The sequence below is a fragment of the Mobula birostris genome, chromosome 8 (assembly GCF_030028105.1).
Source record: "Mobula birostris isolate sMobBir1 chromosome 8, sMobBir1.hap1, whole genome shotgun sequence".
Classification (NCBI taxonomy): domain Eukaryota; kingdom Metazoa; phylum Chordata; class Chondrichthyes; order Myliobatiformes; family Myliobatidae; genus Mobula; species Mobula birostris.
The window spans coordinates 73,123,149-73,147,536 of record NC_092377.1 but is presented as its reverse complement, the minus strand read 5'-3'; the positions used below and the strand labels follow the sequence as shown (position 1 = coordinate 73,147,536).

At 40.1% G+C, this 24,388-nt stretch overlaps 1 protein-coding gene across 1 annotated transcript in view; it reads left to right on the top strand.

Annotated features, from left to right (window-relative positions):
* Positions 1 to 24,388, top strand: part of dnaaf10 (dynein axonemal assembly factor 10) — a 35,892-nt gene that overhangs the window by 2,500 nt on the left and 9,004 nt on the right. The window contains exons 2-7 of the mRNA XM_072265449.1: positions 3,689 to 3,789; positions 5,991 to 6,121; positions 7,248 to 7,349; positions 16,641 to 16,756; positions 17,970 to 18,104; positions 22,467 to 22,564. Coding sequence (XP_072121550.1) covers positions 3,689 to 3,789; positions 5,991 to 6,121; positions 7,248 to 7,349; positions 16,641 to 16,756; positions 17,970 to 18,104; positions 22,467 to 22,564 — 683 coding nt within the window. The remainder of the gene's footprint in view (positions 1 to 3,688; positions 3,790 to 5,990; positions 6,122 to 7,247; positions 7,350 to 16,640; positions 16,757 to 17,969; positions 18,105 to 22,466; positions 22,565 to 24,388) is intronic.

The window sequence follows — 24,388 nt, the reverse complement described above, 5'->3', positions numbered from 1 at the left end:
GGTGTGGCAAACAGGGACATTGAATGCACCTGTAAAAGTAAACTTAAAAAAGGCTAATAAAGTAAAATATGAACAAAATGAAACATGCGAAGGACGAACTGAGTAACTCTCAGTCTGCGGTTGAATGTTCTTTCTGTTTCAGTACACAGAGATGGCTGTTCGGTGACCCTGTGGTTGGATGGGGCCATAGTGAGGATGCAGTAGACACGAGTGCTGCAGTATTACTGGTGTCAGACACAGTCTACAAGGACAAATTGCAACATCTCCCCCAGAAGTGGCAAGGTTGACCTTAGAGACATTCATTCGTGAGGCTGTTCCAGTGAGAGGTGTAGTACATTTTATGGTGGAGATTAATGAATAGAGAAAGAAACTTCCACTGTACAAGTTTAAAGGTTGTTATCCAGCGCTTTTGAGCTGATCATGGTTGGAGCAACTCAAACTCAACTGACATGAAGTGCACTTGTTTGGTGGGAGCACTGGTCTACAAGAGGTATTGAAGAAACACACAGAAATAATCAACAGTGAACTGGGCTGTATAAAAGAAATCACTGTTAGGCTGGCCGATAAACCTGACACAACATCCAAATGCTTGAAGGCAAGACCTGTTCCATACTCTCTCAAACAAAAGCTAGAGGCTGAATTGGAAAGTCTGTCCAGAGTAAGGTATTGGAACCATTGTGTGTAAGTAAAGGGGCAACTCCAATGGTTTCTGTACTAAAAGGGGATTGGTCTTTTAAGGTTTTGTGGAGATCTCAAGGTAACCATTAACTCAGTTCTTACAGCTGAACAATACCCTCTTCCTCTCATTGATGATCTTTTGCAGGATTGGCCAGAGGACAGACATTTAGCAAGATTGACTTGTGTCAAGTGTACTTGCAGTTGCATGGGGAGCCAGAGTCACAGGAACCATTGACCATAGTGACTCACAAAGGGATGTTCATGTACCGGAGGCTTCCATTTGACATCACCTCGGCTCTCGCACTTTTTCATTGAGCAATGGACCAGATCCTGAGTGGGTTGATAGATGCAATGTTATTTGATGATTTATTCAGTACTGGGAAAATGAGTATGAGCACCTACAAAACTTGGATGCTATACTACAAAGACTGAGTTCTTTCAAACTTAAATTCAATATTTTTGGCCATTTGATTGACAATTCGGGGCTTTACATGGTACTATCAAAAAAGAAGTCAACATAGAGACTCCATGACCACAGAATGCAAGTCAATTAAGATCTTTCTTAGGACTACTAGCACACTATGTAAAGTTTGTTCCTAATCTAGCTAGCACACTGAACCACTTCATGAGCTTTTAAATAAATCAACACACTGACAGTGGTCAGATTATTGTGAGGAGGCTTTTTAAAAGACCAAAACAGCTTTGTCGCATTCTGAAGCGCTCAAACACTTCAAGCCATCATTGCCCATATAGTTGGCCAGCGACGCATCACCCTGTGGTGTGGGGGTAGGTATTTCACACATACCATCGAGGGAAGAGCATCCAGTCGCTTTTGCATTAAGGGCATTAAGCAAGACAGAAAGCCGCTATGCCCAGATTAGCAGGAAGCACTTTCAATTGTCTTCGGAGTTATGAAATTCCATCAATTACAAACATTTGTATTTTTTGGTTGATGATTTACACTACTGACAGATCATTGCTCCTTGATGTCAGATTTTGGTCCACATGTGGGCATGCCTTCCTTGGTTGCTAGTTGAATGTCATGTTGGCCTCTGTTACTATCTGCACATCAGTATGACATGCAGTAGATCATGGGAGATTCAAGCACCATTCGAATGCTGATAGACTATCCAGACTGCAAGTGCTTGATGAGCTACAAGCAGAAAACTGGCGAAAGAAATTGCACGTGCCTACTTCTGGTGACCAGGACTGGATGTAACCATTGAAGAGAACGCAAAAGCATGCCATATTGTCAGTGAGTGAGAAATGTTCCTCAACTTTTTCTTTTACACCCATGGGAATGGCCTGAAGAACCATGGCAGATGATTCACATTGATTTTACAGGACCTGTAGAAGGTCACATGTTCTTGGTCGTAATGGACGCACACAGCAAATGGCCCGAGGCTGCCATCATGAAGAACACCACATCTGAAAAATGCAGATGTGTATAAATAAACAATTTGTACAAACAATGGAACAAGCCCTCGACTTCAGTGGGAAGTGGATCGCTCAACCAGTGTCTTAGCACTTTATTGCTGACGTGCTGCGACACACCTCACGCCACCAATGAAATGGCTCAGTCACTTCACTGATGAAAAGACAGCTTTGAACCTTGTTTGATCTGCTTAGACCCGCAAACATAAAACAGACTGTGCTAAACGAACAGAAAACCCAAGAGAGGTGTGCCAAAGCGAAATACGGAAGCTTCACAGCAGGAGAGAGATACTTGCCTGTAACTACAACTCTGGAACAAAGCAGATAATTGCGATGGTGGTGGTACAAACTGTTCCTGCATCAAACACAATGGAAACTAGTCACCACAACATCTGGAGAAGGCACGTTGATCAGCTGTTGCCCACTTCTGAGGCTACTGAAAGCCAACACAAACAGACCAATCCAGATCCAGTTGTAGAAATGAGGCAGGATTCTGAAATAATGACTGTAGAACCCCCATTAACATCAAATGACACAGCCAGTGCTCCTCTTTCTGTGCCTTCTGAGGTGCCCCCTACTGACAATGCAACACCCAAGCCAAGATCCTTCAATACACCACCAAGAGATAAAATGACTTTGGTGCCATCCACAGTTCGTCAGTACCTTCACAGGAACAGGCGGCCTCCAAACAGATTGAATCCTTCCTTCAGTTAGTCCTGACGAAGGGTCTCGGCCTGAAACGTCGACTGCACTTCTTCCTAGAGATGCTGCCTGGCCTGCTGCGTTCACCAGCAACTTTGATGTGTGTTGCTTGAATTTGCAGCATCTGCAGAATTCCTGTTGTTTGAGATTGAATCTCTAGTTTAAAGATTAACCCTTAGCACATGGGGCAGAATAATCTCCAGGATTACATCTGGGAATAGAGGCAGTCTACCCTCCTTCTCTAGTTTAGACAGAAGTTTTTAGTTGAATTTGATGATTACTCCATTGAATGTTAATAGTTCTGTGGCTGGTGTGTGTGTGGTGGGTGGGAGGGGAGGAATATGTTATGTATTCAAATATATTTTGACCCTCATGGGTTACTGTCAAGCTTCCCTGTGTGTTATGTGCTGAACGTAATGAGAGAGGACTTCCAACCAAAATAAACAGCAGCACATTTGTTCTTCACTGCTCTATCTCTAGTGTGTGTTATTCACAGCCACCTAGCTTCCCAATACCACAAACATAACAGAATCTGAGGAACTCAGTGTGTCAAGCAGCATCTATGAAAGGAAAGGGATGGCCATTTATTGATCCACTTCCCCCCCTCCCACCCCCAATGCTTCTTGACCAGTGAATTCCTCCAGAAATTTCTTTTTCTGTCTCTGGAGCTCCCCAACAGAAAGGCTACCTTCTGCCCATGTTTGTCATCCATTTAAAAATATGCCAAGTTGTAGATTTTGCTAATGCATTAAAAGTTATTCTTTGAATAATAATTGTCTCTAATATCTCAGTTTTTTTGAAACCCTACTCTTGAATCCTGTAATTGAAAAATTACTACGAATTTTTATAACATGAGAAATATGTCTAATTTCAGATTGAGAAATCAAAACCCATAAAATGTGGCACCTTTGGAGCTGCCTCTTTGCAGCAACGTTATCTGTCTACAGGAGACTTTGAGGGAAACCTCAATATTTGGTAAGGGCTTTTTTGTGTGTGTTCTAATTTTGGAAGAGGAGAGAGAAATATTTTTATTGAAATGACTGCATTTCTGAACATTATCAATGAAATATTGTATAAAGTTATTTTGAAATCTGTGAGGCAATCCCCCTGGCCACCATAGCAGTATTTATCTCAATTCTAAACTCTCTGATAAAACTTGATTAGTATTTGTTCATCATTCAATGGATCGATTTTTCTCAGTTTTAGTTGGAGGAAAAATTCAATTATATGCTTCAACTGTGATCATCGATAAATACATCATAGATATTAATTTTGTCTTTTTAAAACTGTTTTTAAAATTGATAATGATTAAACCTTAATAAATGAATGAATGTAATTTGGAAAAAAAATAGCAAGAACTAATCAGCAGGCCAGGGACCAACTGTGGGGAGAGAAACGAAATTAACTTGGTACGTCAAAGACTTTTCATCAGAACCAGATAAACTAAAGTTTATGGAAACTATATATAGACAAAAACTTTGGAGCAGAAATGCAGAATGTAGCTATGGCCTTGAACTCAGCCTTTAACACTATAATTCCATGCAACTCATCACCAAACTCTAGACCCTGATAGTCAGTAGTTCCCTCTGCAATAGGCTTCACAATCAATAGACGGCAATCAGTATGAATAGGCAACAACAACATGATTATTCTGAACACTGGTGCTGCACAAGGTTGCGTCCTCAGCCCCCTATTTACACTCATGACTGTATGGCCAGATTCTGCTCCAACTCCATCTACAAGTTTGCAGTGGGCTGTTTCTCAAATAGTGATGAGTCGGGAGTACAAGATGGAGATAGAGAGCTTAGTAACCTTTACCCTCAATGTCAGCAAAACAAAAGAGCTGGTCATTGACTTCAGGAAGGGAGGCGGTGGATACATCAATGGTGTTGACATTGAGAGGGTTGAGAGCTTCAAGTTCCTAGGAGTGAACATCACCAATATCCTGTCCTGGTCTAACCACGTAGAGGCCATTGCCACAAAACCTCACCGACATTTCTACTTCTTCAAGAGGCTAAAGAAATCGACCTTTACCAAGACTATTAAATGGTTCTGCAGCACAATGGACTCTTGACCTTACAATCTACTTCGTTACGATCTTGCATTTTATTGTTTACCTGCACCGCACTTTCTCTATTGATATCTCACAGTATTCTGCATTGTTACTGTTTTACTTTGTTCTATTCTGTGCACAGTGTAGTGATTTGATCAGTGTGAACAGTATGCAAGATACCCTCTTCACTCTGTCTCAGTACACATGACAATAATAACCCAATTCCAATTTCAGTGTAATTGAATGCTGGAACAGGCTTGAGTTATCCAGAGGCCTATTTGATCTTATGTTCCTGAATTCTGATTTTTACATTTTATAAATGAAATGAGCAACCTGTACCTTGTAGGCAGGTTCTGATAACTTCCTACCAAATGTGTTTTTGATGTTTTTGAGGCTGACTTAGGCATAGAATCACACAACTGTTTTCTGTAAGATAAGTCCATTCAAATGTTCCAAATTCCAAGAATGGTGCCCTGTGGTAATTGGTGCTGTCTGTGATACTAAATTACTAAATGTACTTCAAAGTTTATCAGTATTTCTTAACTAGGTAATCATTTAAACTGTAGAATATGTTATGGTGTGGTTAAACTATTCATTTGTGCAAAATAAGCATAGTGTTCTTGATTTTGTTGAGTTGAGATCTTACCTGCTGCACGAATTCCTCATTCCTTGCCTTTAAGTGGTTTGGATGTTAGACTTGAGAACTTTCTTTACCTACTCAGCATGCTGTCAGGATTTTGTGATACAATTAGGTTACGTGGGCAAACTAGAACAAGCTCTGTGAATTAATCTGCTGAGAAAACCCATGACAGCAAAGCCAGGCACTTAGCTGTCTAGGTTTTGGAATGTTTCTGGAGGTCCCTGACAGCAAGCATATAATTCATTATAATTAATCATAAATGTAACTTCCCTCAGTTTGGCCTTTCTTTCTGTACTTGTGGATCCTGCACCAGGACTATCCAGGCAAGGGTCTATGAGGGGATTCTACCCAGCAGAAGTTGTACGGACTCTTTTTTTTTCACTAGATTACTAATGCTGAAGGGTTGTTTCTGTTCTGTTCACATCAAGTCTACTCATTTTAAATATACTTGCTCTACTCACTTTTCTTATTTTATTTATTCAGGAATCTAGAGGCTCCAGAATCGCCGGTCTACTCAGTAAAAGCTCACAAGGAGATTATAAACAGCATTGATGGAGTAGGAGGCTTGGGAATTGGGGAAGGAGCTCCAGAAGTGGTTACTGGCAGCAGGGATGGTAAACTGCATTTAAATTGTTCCTTACTTGTGTTTCCTGATCTATTTTCTGCAGTCTGTTGCATTAGTGTAATAATTGAATCTATTAACATACGTTTGCTTAGGCGTCAAATCTTGAAACTTTTATACATTGGTATTTGAAAGTTTAGTAATAACGTGGTTCTTATCATAGAAAAAATTACATGGAAAGAAGCTATTCACTCAATTTCTTATGTCAGATTTTTGAAAGAGCAACAGAAACATCTTTCTTTCTTAACCTGAAAGCTTTTTTTCTTCCAGTTTTTATCTTAACTCCTCTTTGAGAGTTATTTCAGGCACTGCATTCCAGATTACAGCTGTTTACTGTGCAAAGTACATCCTCTTCTTTCCCCCTTAGATTTGTTGCTGGTTATTTTAAATATATGTTTTCAGATTACTGATCCTCCTACCACTTCAAACAGTTTCTTATTAATTATATAAGCTCTCAGAATTTTGAGGGCCTTCAATTGCAGACTGTTGTCTATATGAAGTTCTTGACAATCTAATCATCAAAGCTATTTTCCCTATATTTATCATTTTCTCCAAAGTAAATATTGTGGCCAACCTGATGCTTTTTCTCAATACTGGATAAATGAAAATTAAGAATACAAGATCAGCAACTTGATGTACATGCTCTACCTTTATCGATTAAGAACTAAATATTAGTACAAATAAAGGCAATGCAAGGTATACTTACCAATGTCTTGGATTGTTTCTATTGTCTATGGTGGTAATTATGTGCTACAGCTGGTCTTTGTATTCTGGGGCTTATAGATAATGAACTTTCCCATTTTTTTCAGTTTACCTCTTAATCCCTTCCAGAAAGTGTGTGTATAGTTATTGGCATCCTATTGCTTAGAATTCAGTATGATGTTCTCAATGATTGAATCAGTGTTTGATCTTGCTCTTAGGGGTTTAATGTTTTGAGTAAGGATAGCACATATATTTGCAGGCTGCTCTGAGGAACGAGTCAAATTTTCTCACCTGGAAGTTACTGACAACCTGAAGCCCACATTGTGTTCTGAATGCTGGCTGTAGATAATATTGCATGTTTGTATCTGTTACATATTAAATTACATTTATTGTGTTTTGTGCTTTTTTTTTGAAAGGAATGGTAAAAGTCTGGGACCCCAGACAAAAAGACACTCCTGTAGCCAATATGCAGCCTGCAGATGGAGATAACCAACGGGATTGTTGGACTGTGGCGTTCGGTATGTTTTGTTTATGACTATATTGGAGCCACTCATATAAGCCAATATCTTCTGTAGTCTATACTTTACACTTATACTTTGTACTTTATTGTCGCCAAACAATTAATACTAGAACGTACAATCATCACAGCGATATTTGATTCTGCGCTTCCCGCTCCCTGGATTACAAATGGATAGTAAATATTAAAAATTTAAAATATAAATCATAAATAGAAAATAGAAAAATGTAAAGTAAGATAGTGCAAAGAAAAACGAGAGGCAGGTCCGGATATTTGAAGGGTACGACCCAGATCTGGGTCAGGATCCGCTCAGCAGTTTTATCACAGATGGAAAGAAGCTGTTCCCAAATCTGGCCATACGAGTCTTCAAGCTCCTGAGTCTTCTCCCGGAGGGAAGAGGGACGAAAAGTGTGATGGCTGGGTGGGTCGTGTTCTTGATTATCCTGGCAGCACTGCTCTGACAGCATGTGGTGTAAAGTGAGTCCAAGGACGGAAGATTGGTTTGTGTGATGTGCTGCGCTGTGTTCACAATCTTCTGCAGCTTCTTTCGGACTTGGACAGAACAACTTCCAATCCAGGTTGTGATGCACCCGAGAAGAATGCTTTCTACGGTGCATCTATAAAAATTAGTGAGAGTTTTAGGGGACAGGCCAAATTTCATTAGTTTTCTCAGGAAGTAAAGGCGCTGGTGGGCCTTCTTGGCATTGGACTCTGCTTGGTTGGACTAAGTCAGGTCACTTGTGATATTGACCCTGAGGAACTTAAAGCTTTTGACCTGTTCCACTTGCGTACCACCGATGTAAATTAGGTCGTGCGGTCCGCTACTCCTCCTGAAGTCAACAACCAATTCCTTCGTCTTGCTAACGTTGAGGGATAGGTTATAGGTCTACTGAGAGGATTTTAGAGTGATTGAATAACCAAGAGAATGCAGCACTCCATATTTAAATCAAATGAAAAATCGTGGACCCAATTTTGAATTTGTGGATGTCCTTCACAAAAGATTCAAATACTTTTATATTCATTCTTTAAGATTCATCAAATTGACTTTGTTTTCTGTGTTTCTCTATGTGACTTTTAAAAGCAGGTGTTGTTTGCATGTGTTTTCTGAATTTGGGGAACTTAGAATCCATAGATTCTGAGTTTTCCCTGGTCTAGAGGAGGCTGAGGAATTTATAAAATCACGAGGGGCATAGCTAAGGTGAATGGTGATTATCTTTTAGACCCTAGCTATATTAGTCTAAAGCCAGAGGATACAGGGTTAAGGGGAGAGAAAAAAGATTTAAGGTAAATCTGAGGGGCAGGTTTTTCCATACAGAGGGTGGCAGGTATATGGAATTTGCTGCCAAAATAAATTGTAGAAGCAGATACAATTGCAATGTTTAATAGATGTTTGGATAGGTTAAGAAATTTAGAGGGATATTTTCAAATGCAACTAGCTCAGGAAGACACCTTGGTCAAACTGCACAAGTCGATTGAAGGGCCAGTTCTGTGCTGTATAGCTCTATGATTCTATGAGAAGGGGTCGCTTGTTACACGACTTAAGTCTTGATATAGGGTCTTGACCCAACACGACAACTATTTACTCTTTTCCATAGATGCTGCCTAGCCTGCTGAGTTCCTCCAGCACTCTGTGTGTGTGTGTGTGTGTGTGTGTGTGTGTGTGTGTGTGTGTATATGTGTGTGTGTTGCTTGGATTTCCAGCATCTGTAGATTTTCTCATGTTTGTGATTGGACTTGATACATCAATCTGTTTTATTTGTAAATAAAGTACAGCTTTTTAAGTCTTTGGTTTAATCCACTTTCATATGTCAATAAATCTCCATTAGTGTTTCAGAATACTTTTCTTGTAAATGTCATTACTGAGCAATTATTGGCCAATGCTTCTGCCAGTTTTTCTCTTCCAGATCAAAACTTAAGAGAGAAATTACTTCTTGAGGTTCTGAGGTTTGTTTGTGTCTCTGCTCTTATTTTAACTCATTAGCATAAAATGGGTGAACATTTTGATCAAAGTTGCAGACAAAAACTTAGTGCACTTTCTCAGACTGTCTGCAAGGATATGCCCAGAGGTTTCAATTTTTTTTTCTAATGTGCTCTGGGAGAAAGGGGATTAATCAGACATATTTTGCAGATGGTAAGTTCAATTTCAAGTTGAATTATCATTCAGTCATACATGAATACAGCCAAATGAAACAGCGTTACTCCAGGGCCAAGGTGCAAAACACAGTACAGGTTTCCCCTGCCATCCGAAGGTAGAGCGTTCCTATAAACGGTTCGTAAGCTGGAATGTCGTAAAGCGAAGAAGCAATTACCATTTATTTATATGGGAAAAATTTGTGAGCGTTCGCAGACCCAAAAATAACCTACCAAATCACGCCAAATAACACAAAACCTAAAATAACAGTAACATATAGTAAAAGCAGGAATGACATGATAAATACACAGCCTATATAAAGTAGAAATACTTTTTCACAATCATTGCCGGCACTGTTCTCCGTAGAGAAAATCTCACGCAAGCGCTCTTGGCAGAAACACTCTCTCCAGTAACCTTTAAGCTAGGAAGCTGCCAAATCATACCAAATAACACGAAAAAATACACAGCTGAAAAAACGTAGAAATAATGTATGTACAGTGTAGTATCACTTAGGGGAATCGGGAAGACATCAAGCACACTGAAGATGGTGTGTTAGACTGAGTTGTTGGAAGTTGGGGTGGTGCAGTGGCCCCCACCCTCCGGGCAGTGACCCCATACCGATCTGCGAAGCATGCAGGGGTACAGCGGTAGCCGGGAGGCACACAGCACATCTTTAAGAAAAAAGCTGAAATAAACATGCTAATTAATTAGGTGCCGCCCGGCACGTAATTGTCAGCCCAGATCAGTGCGGATTGCCGATTGCATCGCTTCTGATCTGGGCCAACAATTATGTGCCGGGCGGCACCTAATTAATTAGCATGTTTATTTCGGCTTTTTTCTTAAAGATGTGCTGTGTGCCTCCCGGCTACCGTTGCATTCTCCGCGAATCGGTATCTGTCCACGCGGCCTGGGGGTTGGGGTGGTGGGACACTGGAGTGTCACCTCATCATCGTCTGTTTCCATTAGGGCAGGCAGCTCAGTTTTTCCTATGACTGCCCACCTCGATGTCGAAGGTCGAGGTTCGTCATCTGCTGTGGCTGATGTGGAAGGTTTGAAAAACAAAAGTATGCTTGACTGCTGAGCCTCGCGCATTTTTCTATCATACAGTTATTTGTAAGCACTCAAACCATCTTGCAAATTTGCCCTTAACCTACATACCCTCTCAAAATTAAAGTCGTACTTTTCTGCAATAATTGCAGCAAAAATCTCATACAGTTGCTTCACGTTCAGTTCCTGAACGACTTCAATTTCGGTGCGTTCGCTACTGCATTCGGTTTTGATTGTTATCCTTTCCTCTTCCAATTGCATCAGCTCTTCATCTATCAGTTCTTGGTCATGGGGTGCCAAAACCTGCTCAACATCATCTTTGTCAACTTCCACAAGCCAAACTCACTTTGTCCTTACTTCGTTCACCACGATCGAAACGCTTAATTATGTCTAGTTTTACGTTAAGTGTAACACCCTTACGAGCTCTTTCAGGCTTTTCCGATACCTTAGAACTCATCTTGCAAACAGCCGCTCACAGGCACATGTTTAAGTAATGCCAACGAGAATGCTGTTCCGAATCCCAGGGAGAGCGGCTGCTCGGGGTGCACGCTGCTTTTTTCGTAACAGTGAAAACACCTTCTGTTAGGGAAAACAGGTAACTAATGTAGGTGTTTTGTAACAGTGAGGTTTCATAAAGCGAATGTTCGAAAAACGGGGGACACCTGTACTAACAGTCACACACAGCACAAGACACATATAAGATAGCATTAAAATGCTGTCACACAATAAAAGTATAGTCCAAGACCCTGAGTCTGTGAATGTTGCAGAAATATTGCAATGACATAGTTATGTTTACTCATCAAGCAAGCTAAACAGTCAATCATATTAAAGAATATCATAGGCAGAATATAAACTTTTACATCAATATTGCGCATGTTTGAGCCCAAAATTAGCAGTTAGTAAGCTGCTGAGGATTGTAAGCTGTTTTATCATATATATTTTAATAAACAAAATTTTTATTGTACTTTTAAAATTAATCATTTTGATGCATTCTGAGCTTGAGTATAAATTAATTTATTTAAGATCAGAGTTTGCTAATAGGTGATTACGGCATAGGACATTAAAAACCTACTTTAGCCTTGTGCAATATTTCTCAGTATTTTACAATGAGAACAGTTGGTGTTCTGATCTATTCCCATCAGTTCTGTGATTCTGTTCAATTCTGTTCAAATTATTTTAATGCTTTATGTATTTTGATGAAAAACATTTGTTTTGCTGTGTTGTTGCATCCTTCTGGCTCAGTTCTATGATCTCAGTCTTCCTGAACTTATTTTCCATAGAAGTTGCATTCAGGTTATTTACTGTTTTCTCCCCGTTCTGTTTGTTTACCATTGATTATTTTTTTTGCCATTGTTTCTGCATTAAGGTATTTATTTTAAAGCCACATAAATAAATAAATGGCAGTCAGTAAGATTACAGAAGTGAAAGGGATTAAGAATTACACAGCAGATGGCCATGCGCACAGGGCTAAAAAAGTAGTGCTAGAGATTTTGCCATGAGTCAAGATGATTTATTTCTCATTGTCCTTCCCAACGTTTGAATCTGGATGTAGGAGTATTGAGTAAAATAATCTGCATTATTCTTACTAGCTGTATTAAGAGTGAGCATATTGGGTGGGGAAAGGAGCCAAGGAAGAATATATAAGTTGCTCAGTGAAGTGAGATCATTGCTGCCTATAAATAATCACTGCATGTATTTGACCATAAACAGAAACACATATGCATTTATTATCATGGATCTGTCATCATTATCAAAGAGCTTTCATGCACCTTCTTAAAAAAAAAAATGAATACAATGAAGTTCTTCATAGCTGAAGAACACCAGATGCTTTATGCTAGCAAGTGTACATACTGTATATGTTAGATAACAGATACATAGATTTAAGAGTTCAGATAAATTCTTTGCTTTTTAAAATTCTTTGTACTACTCTGATCTCCTGGTAAGATCCTAAATGTTCAGTAATAAAGCAAATATATGCTTCAGTTTACAAGCACCAGTTGTGTGCAAAATGTTGCCATTTGCACATAACTGGGGAACGGCAAGGAGAAGGAAAGTGGGATGCCAGTGCGGAGTACCCCTGTGGATGTTCCTCTCAATAAGTATACAGTTTTGGATGCTGTTGAGGGGCGGGGGAGTGGCGTCGTGGCTCAGAAGAGAAGAGAGGTGAAAAGGGCTGCAGTAGTGATGGGAGTTTCCATAGTTAGAAGAATAGAGATGAGTTTCTGTGGGCGTGATGGAGACACCTGGATGGTATGTTTCCTAGTTGCCAGGGTCAGGGATGTCTCTGGTCTGGTCCATGGGGCATTCTAGAGAGTGAGCAGCCAGAAGTCTTCGTACCTATTGGTATCAATGACAGGAAGGAAAGGTGAGGAAGTCCTGAAGAGAGATTTTAGGGGGCTAGGTTGAAAGCTGAAAAGCAGGATTGTTTGGGTAATAACCTCTGGACTGCTGTCTATGCCACATGCCAGTGAGGGTAAGAGTAGGGGCATTTGGTAAATAAATACCTGGTTGAGGAACTGGTGCAGGGGGCAGTGGCTTAGATTTCTGTATCATTGGGATCTCTTCTGAGGAAGGTATGACCTGTACAAAAGAGACGGGTTACATCTGAACCCAAGAGGGTTCAATATCCTTGTGGGCAGGTTTGCTGGAGCTGTGTGGAAGGGTTTTAATTAATTTGGCCGGGATGAGGACTGGAATGATAGGGCTGAGGATGGGCAGTTGGTTTACAAAGAGAGGCAGTGCTAGCAAGGATGGGCTGATGACAGGGAAAAATTGAGGTCAGAATGAGATGCAATGTAAAGGGGGGACAAGATTGAAAAGGGTAATGAATACAGGACTGAAGGTGTTATATTAGAATGCACACCGTATATAGTATATGATCTTGGAGTACAGTTAGAGATTGGCAGGTATGATGTGTGGCCATCACTGAGTCGTGGCTGAGGGAAGATTATGGCTGGGAGCTTAATATCCAAGGATACATGTTGTATTGAAAGGACAGGCAGGTAGGCAGAGGGGGTAGGGTGGCCCTATTGGTAAAAAATGAAATCACGTCCTTTGAATGACGTGACATAAGATCGGAGGGAATAGAATCCTTGTGGGTAGAGCTAAGAAACAGCAAGGGTAAAAATACCCTGATGGGAGATGTGTATTGGCCTCTGAACTATTGCCAGGATGTGGGCTACGAATTACAATGGGAGACAGAAAGGGTTTGCCAAAAGGATAATGTCATGGGGCATTTCAATATGTGGGTTGATTGGGATAATCAGATTGGTGCTGAATCCCAAGAAGGGGAATTTGTAGAATGCCTACGGGATAGCTTTTTAGAGCAACCCTTGGTTGAGCCCAGTAGAAGATCAGCTATTCTGGATTGGGTGTTGTGCAATAAACTGGAATTGATTAGAGAGCTTAAGGCAAAGGAGGGCAGTAATAGTAATATGATAGAATTCTCCCTGCAATTCTCCCCTTGAGAGGGAGGAGCTAGTCAGATGTATCAGTAAAGGGACTTAGAGGCATGAGAGGAGCTGGCCAAAGTAGATTAGAAGACGATACTATCAGGGATGACGGCAGAGCAGCTATGGCTGGAATTTCTGGGAGCAAGATGCAAGACAGATATAACCTAATGAAGAAGTTGCTTTCTAAGAGCAGGATGAAGCAACTGTGGCTGACAAGGGAAGTCAAAACCAGCATAAAAATCAATGAGAGGGTAACGGTAGAGCAAAAATTAGTGGGAAGTTAGAGGATTGGGAAAGTTTTAAAAACCAACGGAAGGCAACTAAAAACGTCATAAAGAGGGAAAAGCTGACTAGCTTACCTTCATATTCCAATAATATTAAATGGATGCCAAAAGTTTCAGGTATATAAAGAGTAAAAGACAGGCGAGAGTAGGTATTGGACTGCTGGAAAATTATGCTGGAGAGGTAATAATGGTGGACAAGGAAATGGCGGACAAACTGAGTAGGTGTTTTGCATCAGTCTTTACTGTGGAAGACACTAGCAGTATACTGGAAATGTAAGTGTGTTGGGGGCAGAAACCATTACTAAAGAGAAGGGGCTTGGGAAACTGAAAGGTCTGAAGGTAAGTTACCTGGACCAGATGCTCTACACCCCAGGGTGCTGAAAGAGGTGGCTGATGAGATTGTGGAGGCATTAGTAATGATCCTTCAAGAATCAATATATTCTGGCATTGTTCCAGAAGACTGGAGCATTGCAAATGTCATTCCACTACTCAAGAAGGGGGAGAGGCAGAAGAAACAAAATTATACGCCAGTTAATCTGAGCTCAGTGGTTGGGAAGATGTTGGAGTCAATTGTTTAGAATGTGGTTTCAGGATACTCTGAGGCACATAAGCTGAAATCAGCATAATTTCCTTAAGGGAAAATCTTGCCTGCCAAATCTGCTGGAGTTCTTTGAAGAAATAGCAAGCAGGATGCACAAAGGAGAATCAGTGGATGATGTGTACCTGGATTTTCCGAAGGCCTTTGACAAGGTGCCACAAACGAGGTTGCTTAACAAGTTAAGAGCCCATGGTATTGCAGGAAAAATACTAGCATGGATAGAGTATTGGCTGATTAGCAGGAGGCGATGAATAGGAATAAAGGGAGCTTTTTCAGCTTGGTTGCTGGTGACTTATAGTGTTCCATAGGGGTTTGCATTGGGACTGCTTTTTATGTTATATGTCAATGATTAGTTGATGGGACGCTCTCCCCTCCCCCACCTTTCAGATCTACTCCTCGTTTTTTTTTTTCTCCAGTCCTGCCGAAGGGTTTCGGCCCAAAACATTGACTGTACTTTTTTCCATAGATGCTGCCTGGCCTGCTGAGTTCCTCCAGCATTTTTTGTGAGTTGATGGCTTTGTGGCCATGTCTTTGAATGATAGGAAGATAGATGGAGGGGCAGGTAACATTGAGGAAGCAGAGGGGTTGGAGAAGGACGTAGGTAGATTAGGAGAATGGGCAAAGAAGTGGCAGAAGGAATACAATGTCAGGAAGTGTATGGTCATGCATTTTGGTAGGAGAAATAAAAGTGTAGACTATTTTATAAATGGAGAGAAAATTCCAAAATCTGAGGTGCAAAATGACTTGGGAGTCCTAAAGGTTGATTTGCAGACTGAGTCTGTGGTAAGGAAGGCAAATGCAATGTTAGCATTCATTTCAGGAGGAGTAGAATATAAAAGCAAAGATGTAATATTGAGGGTTTACAAGGCACTAGTAACGCCTCACTTGGGGTATTGTGAGCAGTTTTGGGCCCTTTATCAAAGAAAAGATGTACTGACATTAGAGAGGGTTCAGAGGTGGTTGTCAAGAATGATTCCCGGAATGAAGGGTTACCATAAGAGGACTGATTGATGGCTCTGGACCTGTACTGACTGGAAATCAGAAGAATGAGGGAGGATCCATTGAACCCTATTGATTGTTGAAAAGCCTCAATAGAGTGGATGTGGAGAGGATGTGTCCTGTGGTGGAGGAGGGCACAGCCTCAGGATAGAGGGACGTCCATTTAGAATGGAGATGAGGAAGAATTTCTTTAGCCAGAGATAGTGAATCTGTGAAATTTGTTGCCACGGACAGCTGTGGAGGCCAAGTCATTGGGTATATTTAAAGCAGAGATTGCTAGGTTCTTGATTAGCCAGGGCATGAAGGGTTATTGGGAAAAGCCAGGAGATTAGGGCTGAGAGGGAGGTGGATCAGCTGTGATAAAATGGTGGAACAGATTCGATGGGCCAAATGACCTAATTCGGCTCCTAAATCTTATGGTCTATATACAGTTCTTGGCAGATGGGTTGTGCACCAAGTTCAGACTTTCCTGACTTCATATACATAGATGGAGGAGTTGTAGGCTTCCAGACTGCAGTCTAGCCTGGACCCAGTGAATCTGACCAGCTGGCAAGGGCAGGTTTCTTGAGATATGGAACCATCTCAGGATATTGTTTGCCAGGTGTACAATGCCCCATCCAGAATATATGGTTGCCCCATAGTTAGAATTTTCTCTAACTTGAAGAACCCTTAAGTCTTAATTAAATTCTGATGATTATGATGCAATTCCTCATTGGGAAGGTGTACAAGTTGAGTTCATGTTTTTAAGTACACTCGAATTCTTTTGTGCCTCCTTGGACAGGTCATGCATACAATCAACAGGAGCGGTGTGTGTGTGCAGGATATGACAATGGAGATATCAAGCTATTTGACCTAAGAATGATGTCACTCCGGTGGGAGAAGAACATCAGGAATGGGGTAAAGAACAAATTAATTTTATAGCAGTGTAAACTCCAAGAATGATTTCCTTATGGAGTGGAAAATAATAACTACACGTTTGTATACAAGCTTTCTACACAAATACTAGCAGGTTGTTGAAGAAAAATATGTGAGGATTTTCATGGTTTATTTGAAATAAACTTTTAGAGCAGTACAACACAGGAACAGATCCTTTAGCTCTTGATGTTATGCTAAACTGTCCCTTTTTTCCTCCTACCTTTTAATTTCTCCATCTTTCATTTCTTGACTGCACATTAATTGCTCTGTTTTTGGCAGCACTTCTCTTACTCACATTTCGTCCTCCAGGGCCCAGGGGAGCATAGAAACTTCACACTTCCTGCTATTTGCAACAAGAAAATCAACTGACAAGACATTTGATGTCCAGAGTGACTTTTCAGATTGATGGACTTTGTAAACTGTTTTCAGCAGAGTACACTGAAAGTTAATAATGTCTTTAATGCTTCACTCTTTGCATTGCTCTGGAAACTGCAAGGGAACTTTAATTCTATGTATTGACCAAGAGCATCTGTTTCTAATTGTAGTAAATGCTGGAAAAACAAAGCAGGGCAACTTCATGTTCTGTGCATATACCCTTCCCATAAAGGCCCTTTGATATTTGTTGAGAAGCAATATTTGAGACAAAGGCCGTGTTTAGTTGCTTTGTTTCTAATATCCCCATGCCATATCTTTGTGCTAGTGTTAAATGAATTTGTTAGAACACATTATGAAGCATTTTTGAGGAAGAAAATTCTAATGTATTTTGCATTAATTCCATGATTAAATTAGTGTGATGCAGCATTTAGTGCTGCTTTTTGTCATGTTCAATTCTGACCTTTGGTTCTGTCTCTGTGGAGTTTGCATTTTATCCTTTTAGTTGCCTGGATTTCCTGAGTGCTCCAGTTCCTTTGTACATTTCAAACATGTGCCACTGTAATTTACTCATTGTGTAGGGTTGGAAAGTCAGGATGGATTTCGTGGACATGTGAGAAAATACAGGTTACAGAGAAAAAGGCTGGGAAATGGGATTGAGGGGATAAATCCGAGAGCCAGCATAGGTTTCATGGATCAGTTGCCTCCTATGTTGTAAAGTCTTAGGAATATGCAAAATCAAAACATAGGGGCTTAGTATGTAACTCTTGTGATGTTAGAATATACTCCTATTTCAACACAGACACTTAACTCTTTTTTGCAGGTTTGTTCTGTTGAATTTGACCGAAAAGATATTACTATGAATAAGCTGGTGGCCACTTCCTTAGAGGGGAAATTCCACGTGTTTGACATGCGGACCCAACACCCAACTAAGGGTTTTGCTTCAGTTAGTGAAAAGGTATTTAATTCACTGTTTCTGTGCTTTATAACAACTGGTGTGGCAGGTTGTATTTTGTTGTAATTTAACTGCTAAATAACCCAGGGTGTAGGTTGCCATGGAACCCTCTTATCAAATAGCTTGAGTAGCTATTCTGATAGCAGTCAAAGTGGAATCCACTCTCAGCCAGAAGCATTGTATTGAAAAATCAGCTCTATGGAACAGTCACCTAAACTGTTGTCTGAACAGAATATCAGATATCCAGTTAATATTGCTATTCAGAAGGATCATATGTCGACTCTCCAGTTAATTCATGATTGCTCAACAATACATAATCTCAAGTAGTAGGTGTTGGGTAAGCTTCAGTTAATAAAGGCACAAAATTTCTTTAAGTAGCCTATTAAGTAAGTCCTGAAGAAATATTTAAATTGTGGGTGTAACTCAGATTGATGTGGATAATATACTAAATGAGCAAATGATCCATGTATAGTATATGATAGCATATCTGAATTTTTATTTACTTTCCAGAGCAGATTTGGGGATTTTGTTATTTTTAACTGCACTATTTGAAAACAAATTAAATGAGCACATTTGGAAAGAATGGTCAAAGGCTGCAGGAACTGAAAATATAGAAGCATAGGAAGCAGTACAAAGGAGATTCATGTTAGCTAATTCCTGCATTGAGAGGGTTGCTCTTTGAAGAGTAACTAAACAGCATGAGTCTATATTCTTTGGATCTTTGAAGAACGAAAGGTACAAGATACTAAGGGGGCATGACAGGGTAAATATCAAGAGTTTGAGATGTCAAGGGAGCAGTCACTTAAAGTGAGATGTGTAAAAAGTTCTTCTGTCAGAAAATAGTTAATCTCTGGAATTCTATCTATGAGGATGGTAATGATGAGGATCATTCGATATATTTAAGCTGGATATTGATAAATATTTGAAGGACTGAGCAATTAAAGATTATGGAAATCTCACATAGAAGAGAAGTTGAGGCCAGTAGTAGATCAGCTATGATCATGTGGAATGGTGGGGCAGGCTTGAGGGTCTTGGTAGTCTATACCTACACCTATTTTCTTCTGTTTTGAAGGGGTGTTGGAAATGCAGTATATGCAGTAGAAGAAGAGGTTTTATAAGTTGTGAGTCCTAGGGATTTAGGGGAACAAATTTGTAAAGAGATTGCAAACTGTTGCAAGTAACATGAGGTTGTTATAGTTGGTGATGTTAACTTTCCATATATTGACTTGTGAGATATATATATATATCCCATACTGTGAAAGAACTAGATAGGATAGAGATTGTCAAATGTGTTCAGGAAAGTTTCATTCATCAGTGTGTAGAAGTCCCAACGATACTCTGCATGCGATACTAGATCTGCTGTTAGGGAGTGAGATAGAAATTTGTGTCGGGCAACACTTTGCATCCAGTGATCACAGTGTCATTAGTTTCAAAGTAAATATGCAAAGAAGTACGTCTGGTCTGTGGGTTGAGATCCTAGATTACAGGAAGGCCAATTTTGAAAGTATCATAAATGATCTGGCAAGTGTGGATTGGGACAGTCTGTTTTTTGGCAAAGGTGTACCTGGAAAGTGGGAGGCCTTCAAAAATGAAATTTTGAGAGTACAATGCTTGTATGTGCCTGTCAGAATAAAAGGTAAACATAACAAGTGTTGTGAACCTTGGTTTTCAAGAGGTATTGAAGCCCTGGTTAAAGAGAAAAAAGGGAGTGCATATCAGGTATAGGCAAGTAGGAATAAATAAGGTGCTTATGGAGTACAGGAAATGTAAGAGGATACTTAAGAAAGAACTCAGGAAGGCTGAAAGAAGGCATGAATTTGCTTTAGCAGACAAGGTGAAGGAGAATCCCAAGGGACTCTACAGGTATGTTAGGAGCAAAAGAATTACTAGGGACAAAATTGGTACTTTGGAAGACTAGAACAGTAATCCATGTGGAGCCAAATCTGATGTTGGGAGATCTTAAACAAGAGAAAATCTGCAGATGCTAGAATTCTGAGCAACACACAACAAAATGCTGGAGGAACTCAGCAAGTCTGGCAGCATCTATGGAAAAAAGTACATTTGACGTTTTGGCACAAAACATCGACTGTACTTTTTTTCATAGATGCTGCCTGGCCTGCTGAGCTCCTCTAGCATTTTGGAGATCTTAAGTGCATTCTATGCACTTGCATGTACTTGGGAGATGGATACAGAATCTATAGAAATGAGGCAAAGTGACATCAACTTCATGAACCCTGTACAGATTACAGAGGAGGAGGTGTTTGCTACCCTGAGGTAAATCAGGGTGGATAAATCCCCAGGGCCTGACAAGGTGTTCCATCGGACCCTACGGGAAGCACGTGCAGAAATTGCCAGGGTTTTTAAAACAGGAGAGGTACCAGAGGATTGGAGAATAGCTAATGTTGTTCTGCTGTTTAAAAAAAGGCTGTAAACATAAACCAGGAAATTATAGGCTGGTGAGTTTGACATCAGTTGTGGGAATGTTTTTAGAAGGTATTCTAAGGGACTGGATACATACATATTTGGATAGACATGAACTGATTAAGGATAGTCAGCATGGCTTCGTGCGTAGTAGGTCATGTCTAACCAACCTTATTGAGTTCTTCGAAGAAGTTACCAGGAAAGCGGATGAAGACAAGGCAGTGGATGATGTCTACATGGGCTTTTGTAAGGCATTTGACAAGGTCCGGTGTGGGAGGTGGTCAAGAAGTTACAGTCGCTCGGCATTGAGGATGAGGTAGTAAATTGGATTAGACATTGACTTTGTGTGAAAAACCAGGGGGTGGTAGTAAAGGTTTGCCTCTCTGACTGGAGGCCTGTGACTAGTGGTGTGCTGCAAGGATCGGTTCTGGGTCCTGTGTTGTTTGTCTTCTGTATCAATGATCTGGATGATAAGGTGGTTAAATGGATCAGCAAATTTGTGGATGACACCAAGACTGGGGGTGTAGTGGACAGTGAGGGAAGGCTATCATGGCTTACAGAAAGATCTGCATAATCTGGAAAAATGGGCTGAAAATAGCAGATGGAATTTAAGACAAATAAATACAAGGTTTTGCACTTCAGTAGGACCAACCAGAGTAGGCTTTACACAGTGATTGGTTGAACAAAGGGATCTGGAAATACATGAACATAATTTGTTGAAAATGGCGTCATGAGTAGATAGGGCTGTAAAGAAAGCTTTTTGCACATTGACCTTCATAAATAAATGTATTGAGTACAGGAGATGGGATGTTGAAGTTGTATAAGATATTGGTGAGGCTTAATTTGGGTATTGTGTGCAGTTTTGATTACCTACCTACAGGAAAGATGTAAACAAGGTTGAAAGAGTGCTGAGAAAATTGACAAGGATGTTGTCGGGTGTGGAGTACCTAAGTTGTATGGAAAGATTGAATAGGTTAGGATTTTATTCCTTAGAATGTGGAAGATTGAGAAGAGATTTGATAGAGGTATATAAGATTATGAGGGGTATTAATAGGGTAAATGCAAACAGGCTTTTTTCACTGAAGTTGAGTGGGACTACAACCAGAGGTCATGGCCTAAGGGTGAAAGGTGAGAAGTTTAAAGGGAACATGAGGGAAAACTGCTTCACTTAGAGGGCTGTGAGATTGCGAATGAGCTGCCAGCACAAGTGGTCTGTTTGAGCTCGATTTCAATGTTTAAGGGAAGTTTGGATAGGTATATGGACGGTAGGGGTACAGAGGGGCTACGGTCCCGCTTCAGGTCAATGAGAGTAGGTAGTTTAAATGGTTTTGGCATGGACTAGTTGGGCCAAAGGGCCTGTTTCTAAACTGTACTGCTCTATGACTATAAGGAAAAGATGATTTGGCAATGGGGGATTAAACCTAATCGGATACTTTCAAAGCTCATATGGAAAGATAATAAAATCTATAATATGACCACGGCAATAAAATTAAGTGGACCCAGCACAGGTAAATTTCAGTGGGTTTACACAAGTCCTGCTCCTTTGCTTGGCTGGACCTGAAGGATCCCATGGTGCAATTTTGAAGATATGCAGGGCCAATATTTATTCCTTTGCTAATGCACAAAAACAGATTATCTAATAATTAGAGTTGTATTTGGGGTACTTGTGCACAGGTTGGTTCCTGTGTTTCTGGCAGTATAACACGTGTATGTCCTTGGCTTAAATGTGCTTTGACGTATTCTGAGATAAAGAGTTCTTTATGAATGAAACTATACACTTGTCTTTTATTTTTATTGCATCTTTTGTATTTTGAAAGTAGATAATTTGAGGAAGGTATGTGACTCAACTCTGTAGTTGTTATTAAGTGGAGCAGCTGGTGTTGCTCTCTCACTTGTTTTTATGAACACTATAAACACTATATTTATGTGTCTGCTTTTCTCAAGGCGTATAAATCTACTGTATGGCAGGTCCGTCACTTGCCACAAAATAGAGATATCTTCATGACAGCAGGAGGAGCTGGCAATCTGCATCTTTGGAAATAGTGAGTAACTTCATTTCATTTGTAAACATAGTAGGCTGCATAAATATATGTGAAGCCCATGCTTTGTGATTGCTTCCAAAGATTAATGATTGTGTGGTACTATATCAGAGCTAAGTCATTTTCTGCCTAAATCTGAGACCACTTTCACCTGGCTAATCTCTTCACAGAAGACTACTTTCTTCAGTGTTTGGTTAATGTCATCGGAAAACTAAATCAGTGAAAAAGAATAAAGATAACACCAGACAACAAATTTTTTTGAAATGTTATTTACCCAGAATTTTTTTTATGATAGACAGCTTAAAGCTGAACTCAAATATTATTTCAGACTACTTGTGTCACATAAGAATTTGGAGAAACATGAAATTAACTTTTATTGAATATAATACATTTAATTGTATAATGGTGTTGATGCTTTGCAATAGTTCAATTAAGCTAAAAATGTTTTGTTGATGATTTTCATTTGTTCTCAGTCTCTTAAGGCTTCTTGCTTAAGTGTCAAATAATAATCAGCCAGCATTGATGAATTCCAGTTGCTCTGATACATTTTCTCCGTGACTGCAGTGTCCTGGTAAAACCTTTCACCATGCTTGTCACTGACAGTGCCAGAATTTGCAAGGAGGAAGTCTAAATGGGAATGTAGAAAATGAATCTTTAGTGACATGTTGCACTTCATGGTTTTGTATGTTTGAAGCATATTGTCAACAGGCTGCACGTAATTTGGAGCTTTGTAGTTGCCAAGAAATTTGCAACAACATCCTTGAAGACCTTCCATCTGATTTTCTCCAGTCCCACTATATGTCTTCGAACTGCCTATCATTGATGATCTTTTTGATATGTGGAAGAATGAAAATGCATTCCTTAATCTTGGCGTCAGTTATTCTAGCTTGAATTATGAATTGAAATGACAAATATAGGCGATTTCAAAAAATTGGTGCGTGATAGGGAAATTTCATGGTGATTTAAATGATCAGCAGCCCAAAATCCATAAGATACACTCAAAAGCATTCAGGAAGCAAAATCTTTGTTGTCCAGTGTATGTTTTCTGAAATAACTATTCTGCATTATATGATTAATAATATTTTGATTTTATATAGTTTTGATACGTATGTACCTCACAACCTGGTTTCCCTCTTGCAATTGGAGAGTCCATTTTGAATAAAGTCAGCAAAATTTCTGGGTTTACTTTACTTTATTGTCGCCAAACAATTGACACTAGAGCGTACAATCATCACAGCGATATTGATTCTGCGCTTCGCGCTCCCTGGAGTACAAATTGATAGTAAATAGTAAAAATTTAAATTATAAATCATGAATAGAAAATAGTAAAGGGAAAGTAAGGTAGTGCAAAAAACTGAGAGGCAGGTCCGGATACTTGGAGGGTACAGCCCAGATCCGGGTCGGGACCTGATCAGCAGTCTTATCACAGTTGGAAAGAAGCTGTTCCCAAATCTGGCCGTATGAGTCTTCAAGCTCCTGAGCCTTCTCCCGAAGGGAAGAGGGACAAAAAATGTGTTGGCTAGGTGGGTCGTGTCCTTGATTATCCTGGCAGCACCACTCCGACGGCGTGTGGTGTAAAGTGAGTCCAAGGACCGAAGATTGGTTTGTGTGGTGTGCTGGGCTGTGTTCACGATCTTCTGCAGCTTCTTCTGGTCTTGGACAGGACAACTTCCATACCAGGTTGTGATGCACCCTAGAAGAATGCTTTCTACGATGCATCTATAAAAATTAGTGAGGGTTTTAGGAGACAGGCCATATTTCTTTAGCTTTCTCAGGAAGTAAAGACGCTGGTGGGCCTTCTTGGCAGTGGACTCTGCTTGGTTGGAC